Source organism: Acartia tonsa, chromosome 2, assembly GCF_053477335.1.
Source record: "Acartia tonsa isolate MP-2025a chromosome 2, ASM5347733v1, whole genome shotgun sequence".
Lineage (NCBI taxonomy): Eukaryota > Metazoa > Arthropoda > Copepoda > Calanoida > Acartiidae > Acartia > Acartia tonsa.
The window spans coordinates 19,388,975-19,403,947 of record NC_137261.1 but is presented as its reverse complement, the minus strand read 5'-3'; the positions used below and the strand labels follow the sequence as shown (position 1 = coordinate 19,403,947).

Sequence of the window (14,973 nt, the reverse complement as noted above, 5' to 3'; positions counted from 1 at the left end):
TTTCTCTGAGAAGTGTATTTGTAAACTCATCACCTAATATAATTATATACCTTCTAAAATTAATGTTCATGTCCATTAGAAGAGCATAAATAAATATCTTCAGTAAATAATATTATTTGACAAAAAACGCACTAAATTCCAATTACTTATTTATCTAAGTAAAAAAATAAAGGAAAAGATTAAAATATTTGAAAAATGAAAACTGTCGATCCTCCATGCATCCAGGCTTCACACAAAATTACAGGGATCTAAAGAGATAACACAATGGCCGGTAAATTAATCCCCAATGATAATAAACATGATAAACTCTTCTGTAGGATTACAATAATTAAGTGGTTGAAACTAGGGTTGGGCCGGATACTTTTTTGGCCGGATACCGGATATCCGGCTGATTTCAAACGCCGGATATATAAAGTTAAACTTATTCAGAAAAAATGTTCTTCTAGCTTCAATAATAAGAAAATTATAGCCATTTAAAATTTTAAAAAGCAGAGATTTTTGGTTTAATATATAAAAAATTAAAGAGCCGGATATCCGGCAGGATAGTTTCAATTTCCGGTATCCGGCCGGATATTGAAAATGGCCGGATATCCGGCCACACCGGATATCCGGCCCAACCCTAGTTGAAACATTTAGTCGATACTCAACTAATTAATTAGAATCGAACCAATCAAAATTCAATAAAAGTACTCAAAGTTGTTAATCCAACAAATAAGAAACATCTAATATAAAACTTCGGGGCAAGTGTAATAAACAGCCAGAAGTCCTCTCACTTTCTGCTTTGATATACCTGTATTTAATTAATAATTTTACTTTCAACAAATCCAAAAAAATCGGTGTTTGTTTTTATTCTAAAATGCAGAGTAAATTTTTTAGAGTTAGAATGTCGTCGTTTTCAAACAAAAACTTTCAGATATTTCTTTTAGCAGAAAAATGAACCTAAGAAACACAGAAAATAAATGATGCATTGGATAGGATTTTGGGCGCAATTACTAGGTGTAATAATAATGTGATTTTTACACACAAATCAAGTTAAATTTTTGAGCAATTCGCTTAAATTAAAATTATTTCTTTGAAGACGACCTTTTGAATATAAAATTGTGCGCGGCATCAAGTCAATCTTTTGTTTACATCCGCAGCAGACGGATCGATAATTGGGAAGAAGGCAAGGTAATAGGTAATTAGGAGGCTGATTAAATTAGTGCTCTTAATTTGATTGTAAATACAAATATTAATTTATATAATTTAAATGATAAAACCATGTTATATAATATAAATTTTTTTTTAAATTAAACATTATATCTTTTTTGTTTACTCATATATAGTTGTTTATAGAAGAAACAAAATTATAAGTACATATATATCCCATTAAATTATGTGTAGAATACCTGATTGCAACAAACTATCTTATTAATCCACTACTGGTATGGTTGTCCTATTTAGGGGAACCTAATATGAGTCAGGTTTTTAGCTGTTTTAGATCTAGATTGTAAGCACATGTTATATAGACACTTCTAAATAATCACTCCGATATTAATTTTTCTGAATATTTCTATTTCAAACAAAAATGAAATGTGAGAAGTGGTACTTAACCTCTCGTTCGTAGGCCCCTAGAGGCTAAAATGGTGAAGATACTTGAAAAATGATATATTAACGTACTATCAAGTGTGATAATGTCTTTGTTTAATTTAAGATAAAAATGACACATGAACAAGTATGTTGAATCAAATAATAATTGAAAAATGGATGCTGAACCTAAATATGGAATGATATACAAATAACAAAAACAGAAGAGCTTCAAAGGTTTGTGGAGATGAAGTTTTAAGAGTTTTTTTACTGATTTTTAAAAAGAATTAATCTTGAAATATATTTTGCATTTAATAAAGATAATTGATTTATTGTTTAGGTTTTTTGAAACAGAAATTGAAAATGAGGTTCATGGGAGGATTTCTTCTCTTCTTTCTTATTTTGATAATGAGGTAAAATAATTAACAATTAGTTTTATTAAAACTAAATAGGTATATGTATATATATTTATTTTAAGGGAAAATTAGTAAAAATAAACTTTATCTCTTATAGTTAGATACATACCTATTTGATAAAGCAATTGAACATGAATGTTGACATGCTAAAAATATTTTTTAGTAATGAAAAATGATTACCTAGAGGAGATAAAATGGTTTTTTGTTATTGTGAATTTTCCATGGATCTGATTGTAAGTAGATATGATAAATCCTACTTACAAATTTTCGAATTTTTACCCCCCAAAAGCTTGGACGCCCTTGACTTAAACTAAATATTAACAGAATAAAAAAAATTTCAGTGGAACTATTTCATACATATATCTGATGTGGACCAACTACTGGATAAGAATGAAAACATACGAGACGAGATATTTCAATAAAAATGCTCAAGGAAGATCTTCAGGGTTCAGAAAAAAGTAAGTTACATGGCGTTAATCAATTTGGACACTTGCACACAAATTTATGTTGTTGAAAATATTTATGTCCCTATCATGTCAGTGATTTTGAAACAGACAAATTTCGATGTATGTATTGTATATGATATTGATTTTAGTACTGATTTTTAAATTGATATAAAAATCCATGTAAAACAGATAGGTAATATCTTTTGGGATATTTTTTTCAATTTTTTCATATTCTAGTAGGTAATATTTTAGAAATCTCAGAGAGAACCTCAGAATGTAGAGTTTAGACTTACGATAAACAGTAATGCAGAGTCAAAATATATATCAACGATCTTTAAGTGACTGACGGTCAGTAGTAAGCAAAAATACCCTAGTTATTAAGTCTGTACTACCTCCTAATTATTCATATTTTAGGGCCAAATTAGAAATAGTCACCAAAACAACAATCTCCAAAGACTTTAATAAAACAACAACAGCCACAAGAAAAAATAAAGTAAAGATAAATCTCTCAAAGTTACCAAAGGATAAACTAATGGCGCACATACGCGCGTACAAGGATCAAATATTGTCTCAGTTGAAGAGCACGGTGAATGAGGCCGGGAGGCAGGTCAACACGGCTTCCTTTCCCAATGCGTATAATGTGTCATACACAGGACAGCTAGCTAAACAGGTGAATGATTTTCATTGTTATATTTGATCTATTCTACCTAAAAGTATTTCTAATGTCTACATTTTTCTGATGTTCAGGATGCTCACTTCACAACCAAACAGTTGTTATGTAGTGCCAAAAAGAACGTCCACATCCACACCTTCTCCCAACGGGACCAATTCTTCAATAAACTAAAACTTGCTCAATTCTTTCCCGAAAGTGATCTGTTGTTGAACCGAACCTTCAACACATGTGCCGTGGTGACCAGCGCCGGTTCGCTGAAGCACTCAAAACTGGGACATTTTATTGACGGCCATGATCTTGTTCTTAGGTTCATAGTTATTTTGTGCTTTAAAATTCTTTTAAAAAATTTACGGGGATCTACAGTGATAAGACGATGACTGATAAATTGATATATATCCCCAATAATAAAACACATGACTACCATTAAGAAGATTACAATTAGTTGTTGAAACGTTTGAACACTCAACTTAACAAACCAACCAATCTAAATTCAATAATAGTCTCCGAAGTTGTTATGCCAACGAATAAGAAATCGTTATTATAAAACTTTGGGGACTTAAGTAATTATAAGCCTAATGTCCCCTCCTCTCTCAAAATTTTACCCTAATTTTTTTACCTATCTGTGTTCAATTTTATTTAAAGTAAGAATACTTAAATAAACACAAAACAACTGTATATGTTTATCAGATTTAATAATGCTCCGACTGACGAGTTTTCTAAAGATGTTGGTAGAAAAACAACAATTAGAATTGTAAATAGCCAAGTTGTTGCTAAACCCCACTTTAAGTTTTTAGAATCTAAAATATTTAGCAATCAGATTGTGATAGTTTGGGATCCCTCGGCGTATAAGGTAATTTTCATTTTCTTTAACAGAAAAATAATATTTATATTTTTAAATGGTTTATTTACCTATAAAAAGCAAAATCCAAGAAGGAAACAATTTTAAAGTTTACTTTAAACTATACACAAACGAATAAGAAATGGTTATAATTATTTTGATTTGCCTACTAAATATATATTTTAGAGACTGCATTTTGTATATCCAGCTAATTTCATATGTATTTTCAACATTACATTACATTAGACTAAGTTTATGTGATAGAATAATAACACCATTATTAATACATTCATTACTGGCAAAAAAATATGTATTCACTAACTTATATGATTTTTAATGTTTTTAATTAGGCTGATTTGGAGGACTGGTACAGTAAACCTGACTGGCCTTTCTTTGAACAATATTTTTCCAAGCGCTTAATGCAGCCAGAGGACTCTTTGTATCTTCTAAATCCAGGTAAACATTTCTTTTGTTTCTTTTGGGAGACAGGTTATTCTATTAAATCAATCAATCAAGAAGCTGTAGTATAATTTTAGCAATGAAGAATTACATACCAGGGATACAAAGATAGGAGATTTGACAATGAATTGATCTTGGCTGATTTTTATGTTAAAGTTCTACTTTTGGTGGCTTTAATTTCTGGATCCGTAAAAACCAGCGATGCTTTCTCACAAAGGATCTTTTAGAGCACAAATACCCCCCCCCCCCCCCCCCTACCTAATTTGTTAAATTAATTGAAAAGCAGGAAATTTTTGGTTTATATTTTATTTATTACTTTAGGTTAGGTTATATTGAGTACGTTGTAGCCCCACACAGTGTTTATGGCACATTAAAAGGGGGGGGGGGGGGTTTAATGCAACCATCTCGTAATCAGTGAGCAAATGGCACTTAGAATTCGAATTTCGATCTGAACTTTTGCATGAGTAATCCTTGGTAGGTCTATTTTCCCTAAATCGAACAAAAAGTTTGAAAAGTAACGGCTGGCGGCTCAGCCGTTTAGCCGTTTTTTGCCTATTTTCAGGGTAAATCCATCATCAATTACGTAGGAATCAACTTATTAAAACATATTTTTAGTTTAATTTATGTTAAATGATAGCAATAACCATTTAAAAAACTTCTAGTACCAACAGCTATATACCGTCTAGAACCGTTTGAAAGCGTTTTGGAGTTGAAAAGAATATTATGTGGAGATAGGTTTCGTGACTAATTAGCAATATAGAATATAGATATCCAAAAAATGGCAAAACAGCTGAGCCGCCAGCCGTTAGCCGTTACTTTTCCAACTTTTTGTTCGATTAAGGGATAATAGACCTACCAAGGATTACTCATGTAAAATTTCAGATGGAAATTCGAATTCTAAGTGCCATTTGCTCACTGATTACGAGATGGTTGCATTAAAAAACCCCCCTTATTTCATTATTATTATCAAATTTTGAATTGTAGAATCTCTGTGGTCCCTGTGGGACTGGTTGCAAAGTCTGACACCGACCCCCTTACTACCAACCCCACCCTCCAGTGGCTTCCTGGGTATTATGCTTCTGCTAAACTATTGTTCAACTGTCCACGCTGTAGAATATGTGCCTTCTATGAGACTTACTAAAAGGTATCGACAAAAACATCCGTTTAATAAAGTAAAAGGAACCCTGTATGTCTCTGTGTACCTAAGGATCTCGATAACCACTGAACCGATATGGTTATCCTATATTACAGAGTAGCTTCTCAAAGGTCCTTGGAAGGTTTATAGCTATTTTGGGGAAAGGATATAACAACCATCCCAAGAAAAATCGCACCTAGAAATAAATTACCCTCTTCTAAAATTCTTTTTTACTTTTTCTGTTTAAAACTAAAATTGAGAGTAGGGGGGGGGGGGGGTGCGACTTCCCTCTCCCTCTCACCCTCAAGTGTCGCTAGTGTTTATATAAAACACAACACAAAATATCTTTGATTGCAATATATATAGAAACTTTTCAAAGCTACAATGAATAAAAAATGTTTTACTATAAGTTTACAGAAATAATATATAAATGGCTGGCCAACTAAAGTTACTTAGATAAAACTCACTAAGAAAACTTATTTCCCTTTCTCTTACTTCTCTTCTGAGGAAAAAAAAATCTTTTTAGTTGTGTACTTAACATTTTCTGTGTACCTTAAGTTAAAATAGACAAAATAATAGGTTTCTTTATAAACCGTTTACAAGGTACACAATATTTCTATTTAGGTGTAAAATTCATTATTTTAGATGCCACTATTATGACGACGAAGAAAACATAGGTTGTACCCTGGGTGATTGGCATCCGCTGGCCGCTGAAAAGCTGTTAGTGCTGAAGATGCACACAGGAACAGATGAACAGCTGTACCACAGAGGTATACTCACTATACCTGGATTCAAGTCTTGTCCAAATTCTCATTAGGAGTAGATTTTATCAAATTGAATTAGTCTTCAATCCAATTAAATTTTTTTAATTTCTGCATTTGGTAGCTTTTTAATTTTGGGGGATTGTTGTTTTATGGGTCTTTATCTCTTCATCCCTTTGGTTTGCAACTTGTTTTCTAATTGGATGATTTAAAATGTTGTGGTTAATTTGTGAATTAAAATGGGATGTTTAAAGTATATTAAAATATAGCTCTCAAAAATCACAAATTTCGAGGTTTATTTACAAGAATTGTGATTTAAAATGTAAAATTGTATAAAAGTTAAGACTTTTTTAAAATCCATTTTTTCCAAAAGAAAAAAAATCTTCCAAGTTTATCTTCCATTCGTATTTATGGTTGAATTTTTATAACTTCGAGCTTTTATCATTGAGTGATGATTTTTATTCTAGTCATTTATCTAATTATTATTATTTGTTATTTTTTGTTGAATTCAGTATATTTTGCCTTCAACTTTTCAACCAGACAAAATAAACTTTTTTATTAGATTATTTTGATGAATCTGGAATAAAAAATAAACTAAATATTTTACTGGCCGAAATGTTGGAGTTAAAATAGTTTTCTTCAGTTGTAATATCTCTTCTGTATTGTTTTTGCCATTTCTCATAATCATTTTTGTCAGATTTACAAATTTTCAATGATCTCAGAATTTAGGATAAATCAGCCAGTTAAATTAATTTATTTAATTTTTATATTTTAGTATAAATATCGATATTCTATTTTAATTTTTTTAAAGGGGAGAGGCGGATGTGCCACTTTTTGAAACCAAAAGTAAATCGTGCATGATTCCAGCCCATAAAAGAGTTACAGCTCTAAAATTCTGCACAGCAGTTGCTTTTGTGGTGAACAATATGGAACTGTGAAGAAACGGTGGTGGAAACGCCATTCCCGCCGAAAACTGCCGTTTCCCGCCGATTTTTTTTTGCCTTTTCTCTTCATAATAGACAATTTTCAATCATTTGAGAAAAACTTTTATTTTTTTCATAAAAATTTCGCTTATATTTTCACTTGCCACTTGTGAGATTTTACACTTGCAATTTTATTTAATATTGACATGTTATGAAATAGTTCCATATTGTTCTCCACAAAAGCAACTGCTGTGCAAAATTTTAGAGTTTTAACTTTTTTTATGGGCTGAGATCATGCACGTTTTACTTTTGGTTTCAAAAAGTGGCACATCCGCCTCCCCCATTTAAATTTTTTATTGTAACATTATTGAATATTTACATTACATGTTGTTATAAAAAGTCATGAAAATTATCAAGAAATTAAATTGCTCAATTGTTTAAGACAATAAAACGTTGATCTGAGGTGTTTTTTTTATGACTCATAATTTTTGATAAATGCATATATTTAAAGCTTTCCCCCTTCTTAAATTTTAATTCCTTTTTTTGTCATTGTTATACCTTTAAAGACCTTAAAAGCAATGATCTCCAAAAATTTTACATACGTGTTTGTGTGTCTTACTTTTGAATAAGTTCCCTACTTCTGATTTTCTATATTGACTTATTTTAACCGATTTTCATAGGATTTCTTAATTTTATTTGACTAGAACATTTTATGAAATTATTTCCATTCTTTGCAGTGCAGTAATTAAATGTCCGTCTTTTAAAGTTGTTGGATGCATATGTGCCTACTTCAAATAAATTTTCGAATTATTTTTTTTAGCTTTAAGTTTTAGAAAATAATTTTAGATTTTTATGGGGGTTTTATGTCTGAACACGAAAGGACAATATTTTTTTTCATTTAAAAAAATGCACAAGTATTCACGAAGACTAATCTTGTTAAATTTCCATTATGAAGGATTTATGTCTGTCTAGGGTTCACTAATCCATTATTTACATAATGTTAGGTTTTTTATGTTTAATCCAGAATTTACAGGAAAATTCAACAAATATTGAATTTAGGCCTGTTTGTGCATGCCATTCTATTATACATACTTTAAAAGGGAAGTCCGAAATTATATTTTATCATTTGGATTTTGTGTGTTTGGACTGTTGATATGGTAAGTCATGCAAATAGATATAGAATATACGTGGATATTATGACTGGAGGAAAATTTTCGTAAATTTAGGTTTTTAATCTTGACATTATTGTTTGTTCATCCAGTAGGAGGGGATGTGAGATATCGTTATTTTGGTTAACTACGAGTTTATTGTATTAGAGTAGATTTTTGTCTGAAGCTTAAAATTCCAATAACTACTTAATTAATTGATTTCACCATGTTAGGGAAGATTCACATAGGTCCCAGAGTGGTTGTAGGCTATTTTGTTTTTATATTTAAACCTTGAGATGGTTTTAAGCTATTTTTCTTCCCCCTTAACCTTTGGATGAAGAGCCCCTTGTTCACGGACGCACCCGCTAGTATTAAATATAAAATCCAGCTGCGGCTAGATGATTAGATTTGATGCTGTATGGTAAGGCTTGCTGGCAGCTCCAAAATTCTAGTTATTTGCTGTTTTTTTATATAACTTGGCAGCTGGCTGCAGCTTGGAATTGTCATCAAAGTTATATTTTTGTTATCATTCAAGGATTAAAAACTTTGGATACTTTTTAACAACTTGATTGGTTGGTTCAAACCAGCTCTGTTCCAAATTTCAATAATTTTAATCTACTGAAAAAGTAATTTTTTTATTATCATTGATGATGTTATTTAATCTATTATCCATTGTCATATCCTTCAAGAAATTTTATCTGAAATCTTTGATTTCCTCATGACACGGTCAAATGACTTTTTATTTTGGCTGTAAAAATTATACAATATACAATACATATCCTTTAAAATTTTAACAAAAACAGATATAAGCGTAGCAACTATAACTCTATATGAAAATGAGGGGAGTTGATTTAGGGTCCGTCCAACTTTGTATTGTATAATCCATAAATCGTAAATATGAAACTTTTTGAGTTTTACGAATATTCTTATAAGGTTTATTTTCTGAAATGCCCAACAACCAGTCCCTAAAAATCAGGTAAACTTTTCCTGTATGGTTTCGAAGTCGATTAATATCCGCTTGATTAGAACTGGTTCTCATCCATACTGAAAAATTATGCATAGCATCGTATTAAAGACAAGTTTCCCTTCGGCACTAACAAGACTAATTTTAATCTTATAATTTTTCATTTTACATTCGCGGAAAGCTGTCTATAATACGATACAATAAATAGCTATTCCAGTATTTTAGTGGCTTGCCATTGTATATTTAAATTTTTTTCTGTACTATTGAGAGGAGCTTTGGTTTTTATTATACAGTGTTAAGGAATTTAAGAAAAAGAAACCACAAGCAATTCTTCGAATATAAAGTAGTAGCTGCAGTCAGGGACGTCCAAGCTTTTTATTTTGAGGGGGGTAAAATAAGGGATTTCGTTGGAGGAAGTTTTGGAGGGTGGGAGGGGAGGGTAATCTTATGTATTTTTATAAATATTGTTAAGGATGAGACTAGGACAGTTTCAAAGATTGAGGGGGGTAAATACCCAGCCCCCCTCTTTGGACGTCTATTGCTGCGGGAGAAACAATTTTCATGTGTGTCAATTCTCACCATGAAAATGTTCCTAATTATATCGTTTAAAATGGGAAGGATATTTATTAGTAGTGGAGCTACTCTTCAAAAATAGAATATTTATTTATGGTTACTACAAACGTCAGGCAAAAGGTTTGTTAGTTTATTGTCGGATTTTAAAACTTAAACAAAAATCGTTTATACAAATGCGAATTATAAAATGACGAGAAAGCAGGGCTCAGCCAGCCTCAGTTGCCTGCCCTTAGTCTCATTCAGCTGCAGCCACCTCACCAAGTGGCTTAAACTGCTGTAATACTAATTCAAACAGCTAAACCAAAAGTGTTATAGCAGCTTCAACTATCTGCGACGCAGGCAGCCATAGTCACCATTAACCGCGAGAAAGGACTCCTCTTTTTTTAATTTGTGGAAAAGTAAAAACTTGTGCCTTTTTTACTATCAATATCAGCAAAAACAGATCTATAGTATAGATGTATATTAAGAGATATAAGTTTTCCGGAATTGTAATGTAGGGAGTAGATTTGAAATCTGCATCAAATTTTAAGGATTTTTTTTAAAATTCGTTTTTTTGTATAATTCTTTATCTAAAAGCGGAAATACAAATTAAGTTAATTAATTTTGGCATCCGTGATTGGTGGATTTAAAAAATCTGCGCTCTGATTGGATGTCGTACATCATTCAACCAATTAGAGCGCAGGTAGTTTAAAATCCACCTATCCTATTGGTCAAAATTAATTAACTTAAAACGTATTTCCGCTTTTAGATAAAGAATTTTACAAAAAACGAATTTTATAAAAAATCCTTAAAATTTGATGCAGATTTCAAATCTACTCCCTACATTACAATTCCGGAAAACTTATATCTCTTAATGTATATACAGACAACTACCTCCCTTCATTTTTCAAAGACCTCTTTCGTCTGCTTCTAAATAATTTTCTGCTACTTAGCTGTTTTTATATAAGCGATACCATTGGTTGATTTTCAATGACCCAATAGGAAGGTTGCACAAGTCGGTTGCGATGGGGAGATACAGTTATTTAACCCTTTCTCCCTCTAGTGTTTTACTCTCATTCGGCAAAGAAAAGATTCTTATCCTATCTATAATACAAAGTAGAATTATGTTTGTCCATCTAAAGCTATAGATCTTAAAAATTACTGATCAATATAGGTTGTGTTTTTCAGGGTGGTTTTAGGTTGTTTTTTTCTGACCTTCCTCGCCCTCCCTAGAGACTAGGGGCGAAGCATCATTTCTTCAATGAATTACTATTTTATGTAGTGTCAACACTTATTTTATTTATCTTATATGTAAACATATTTGTCCTTGTTTAATACTAAAAACATGATAATTACATCTGGTTAAAAAGAAAAATTGATAAAGAAATTGTGAAATATTTATATTAAATGATATAAAAGACTTTTTTACTTCAGTAATTTATCTTATACTTGCGGTAACACCTATAGAGGCCTCTAGGGGCATTTTATGAGTGGGGAGGGGGGCGGAAGTTGAAACTCTACTTCCCACTTTATAAAAAATTTGAGGAAGGACAAGTGTCCAAGATAGTTTTCTTTTTTTGGGGTATAGAATCCTCCCTCTATAGATATAAACCTTCCTGGACCTAAAAGAAGCTTCTCTGTAAAGGAGAACCACATCGATTTAGCGGCTAACGAAATAAACAGTCAGAAAACACCCTGTTACTTTTAAATAAGGATACCAATTTCATTTTTTAAAAATATTTGTGATGTCATCACTTTCCATCCTTTCAACGAATGGCGAAGCCGCTAGTGATTAATAACCTAATTCCTAAATTACAGTATTGCACATGTGATTATATTAAGATTATTTCAAATAATTTCTTTATATTTTAATGGTTTAATTAATGGAAGGAGCCATTAATATCTGTCCTTGAATTAATCTTTATGTTAAAAAATTACCAAATGAATCCACGTCCAAAGGTGGCGAATTCTTATTTAACAACGGTCTGCCGTAAAAAGAAACATTTTTGGCACTAAAAGTTGAATTTTCAAGAAAATTTTCACAACATTTTAAAGAATTAAAATCTTCTGAATCTAATATTAACTTTGCTTAAAATCAAAATTAAGTGGTGAGGTAAAAAAATTGGGGTTTTATCTTTTTCATTATCATTATTGAAAATAGGACATAAATATTTTTAACAAATGGACCATACTGACGGATAGACTTAAAGAGTTGCTTTGCACCAACAATACATGTCGCAAGACTTTTGTGTATAGTATGCTTTTTTTCAGATGATTCATTTTATTTAGAAATCTAGAAAATTAAGTAAGAAAATAAAAGTAGACTTTGCAATTCTATATCAAAAAGTTAAATAAAACTATGTTCTATTTTGAAACAGCGTAAAGTGCTTCCAAAAAAAATGACGTCATGCAATAAAATGACCAATGAGAGGCCGGTGTAAATTTTACCATTGGTCAATTACAATGTATATTATTCTATAATTGGTCAATTTATTGTTTGACATCATTTTTTTGGCGGCACTTTATGCTATTTCCTTTTTTTAAAAGCGAAGCTTTTCTATAATTAGGGTCGGTCCGTCCGTCCGTCCGTCCGTCCGTACGTCCGTCCGTCACGGATAGCTTTTTTCGTTAATTTAGACATGTTAGAATTGTCCTATCGATTTCAAATTTTGTATGGTGATTCCTTTAGTAGTTAGGTACGAATTAGAAAGCGTAGCAACTCTATAATCATTACCAAAATGTCCGTACGTCCATTTTAAACATGTTGATTTTTTTACTTTTTTAAATAGCTTTTTTCGTTAATTTAGGCATGTTAGAATTGTCCTATCGATTTCAAATTTTGCATGGTGATTCCTGTAATAGTTAGGTACGAGTAAGAAAGCGTAGCAACTCTTTAATCATTACCAGAATGTCCGTACGTCCATTTTAAACATGTTGATTTTTTTTACATTTTTAACAACAAATTTGTATGTGACCTAATTATCCGATTGGTCTCATTTTTGGTATACTGATTCCTGGGACAACAAAGTACAATATTATAAGCGAAGCAACTCTATAATCAAGTATAAATATGTAAGTATGTCCATAATTATTATCCTGTATCAAGCAGTTTATCAACAAATTTACTTACAATTTTGCTTTGACTCTTATACATTATCATTCTGATTATTCAGTTCTGACACTATATAAGTGTTAATGTCCGTTTGTCCTACCGTTTCAGAGCTTCGCTTTTATGGATGTTGTCATCCTTGTTTTTATGAATACTGTGCAATGCATTCCTCATCACCCTGCAGGAATGTATTTGTATCTTTGTATGTCATACCATATCGGTTCAGCGGTTGGCGAGATTCTTCGCTACAGACAAAAAACATACTACTTTTTATAATAGGATAACCATTTTTCATAAGAAAGTATAGTATCTAATCTGGTGTAAAAACTTACTTTAATGTAAGTTTTTTTTTGTCAATTATGAACGCTTATTTAACAATAATTACTTTATATTTACGATTGAAGACCATTTGTTAAAGTTGAGCTTCATTTGATACGATAACACCGTTTTATTAGATGTTGCGTAATTGATTCAGAATCGGGATTTGGGCTCATAGTATTTTTCTTTCAAAGGCTCAGCAACATTTGACAAGTTCAAACTATCCTTCAGCTATCCTAGTCTTATCATTTTGAACAATCTCCAGAGTCGATGTAGCCGAATCCAGTTGCTTCGGTCAGGTTTTTTCGCGAGAGTTTGAGTGGAACAGGTCGTAATTATCTGCGGCTCAACTTATTCATGGATATAGAGTTGGAGTGAAGACCTGCTTTCAATCTATAAAAAAAAACAACAACAACGGATGCATTCTAACCGGCCTGCAATACATAAAACGCGGTAGTTGCAAGCTAGCCACACAATTCTTAGTGCTAGAAAATCCAACTGCATTCCTAATTGTACTTTTTATTACATTTCAGCATTCCCCCTGAATATTTTAATTCATTTTTTACACTTTTATATTTGTATTTTTAAAATCAAACTTTTCTACAATTAGAGTCGCTCCTTTTTGTTAATTTAGAATGCTTAGCAACTCTAAAATTGTTACCAGAAAGTCCGTGCAGATTTTTTTAGTTTTTTGACAAATTTTTTTTATGTAATATATTTGTCCTATTCATCTGATAATTAGAATACTGATTCTTGGGACAAAATAGTAATATATTATATTCTTCAAACCATTTTAAATGTTCGCTTTTATAGTTGTTTTCATCCTTCTTACTATTTTTATAAGATTACTAGTTTAATAAAGGTACTAAGAAAGAGAGGGATTGTCTGATTGAGCCAATAGGAGAATCGCATCGGTACATACATTTCATTTCATTGGTTGAAATTTTGTACACATCTTGTCACGAATGCATGTTTTTTTTCATTTCATACATAGTTAAAAGTCAGCTGTAAACAGTATATTTTCTTAGTAGAAAGCTTTGCGGAATCAGAATTAATTGCCCAAAAATTTCGTTTAAATTTGAAAGCTTCGAAACAAGTTAGGCTGGCTACTCGCTGGTGAGGCAAAATTATTTTTATTTTAAAGTTAGTATGTTTTTCAACCTATTTTTAAAAAATTATACTATTCTAAGGCATGAAGATATATTTCGATTTTAGCAATCATTTTCAATTCATTTTGTCTCTTGTAGAAGTGAATCAAGCAATATTAGCTTGGTCGTTTTATTTTTGTGAAAAATCCTCCAAAATCGTATAAAAAAATTTACAAAAATTAAATAAAATATTAAAGGGTTATTAACATATGATTTTGTTTAATTTTTGTAGATTTTTAATGTGCTTTTGGATGATTTTTCACAACAATAATTTTGCCTCACTATCGAGTAGCGAGTCTATAATTTTTTAAGAATCCACATCAGCTTGAGTCGAAAGTAAACAATACTTTTGTCTGCTAGAAATGTTCCTTCTTAGATTTGACGAAAAAGAGGTTCAGAATATGCTTCTAATCTTCTATTTCTATTACTAGTTTGTAAGTTTGACTTACAACCAAATTGAATTTGATGAATTAGTTAATGCTTCTGAACTTGGATATAAATATAAAAATATTTGCCC

The 14,973-nt window shown here is 31.1% G+C and overlaps 2 protein-coding genes across 3 annotated transcripts in view; one reads left to right on the top strand and one right to left on the bottom strand.

Annotated features, from left to right (window-relative positions):
* The window catches only part of LOC145306225 (uncharacterized), a 116,720-nt gene extending 102,137 nt beyond the window's left edge, over positions 1-14,583 (bottom strand). The window contains exon 1 of one of the 2 annotated variants that reach the window (XM_080148261.1): positions 14,549-14,583. The gene's annotated coding sequence lies outside the window, so the exon portion shown is untranslated. The remainder of the gene's footprint in view (positions 1-14,548) is intronic. The other variant, XM_080148256.1, reaches the window with a different exon arrangement.
* SiaT (beta-galactoside-a-2,6-sialyltransferase) lies at positions 1,683-7,140 on the top strand. Its single transcript, XM_080148203.1, has 9 exons — positions 1,683-1,803; positions 1,907-1,979; positions 2,324-2,440; positions 2,843-3,098; positions 3,176-3,408; positions 3,789-3,951; positions 4,290-4,395; positions 5,383-5,542; positions 6,179-7,140. The coding sequence occupies exons 2-9, from the start codon at positions 1,930-1,932 to the stop codon at positions 6,348-6,350; spliced, it is 1,257 nt and encodes a 418-aa protein (XP_080004329.1). The 5' UTR covers positions 1,683-1,803; positions 1,907-1,929; the 3' UTR covers positions 6,351-7,140.
* Positions 14,584-14,973: the final 390 nt, after the last annotated feature.

What these genes read in the sequence shown, in the direction of transcription:
- SiaT (XM_080148203.1), top strand. Translation starts at nt 1,930, where the DNA reads ATGAGGTTCATGGGAGGATTTCTTCTCTTCTTTCTTATTTTGATAATG. An exon ending in CAGGACAGCTAGCTAAACAG is followed by an intron (nt 3,099 to 3,175) that starts GTGAATGATTTT and finishes TCTGATGTTCAG; the next exon opens with GATGCTCACTTCACAACCAA. An exon ending in TTTGTATCTTCTAAATCCAG is followed by an intron (nt 4,396 to 5,382) that starts GTAAACATTTCT and finishes TTTGAATTGTAG; the next exon opens with AATCTCTGTGGTCCCTGTGG.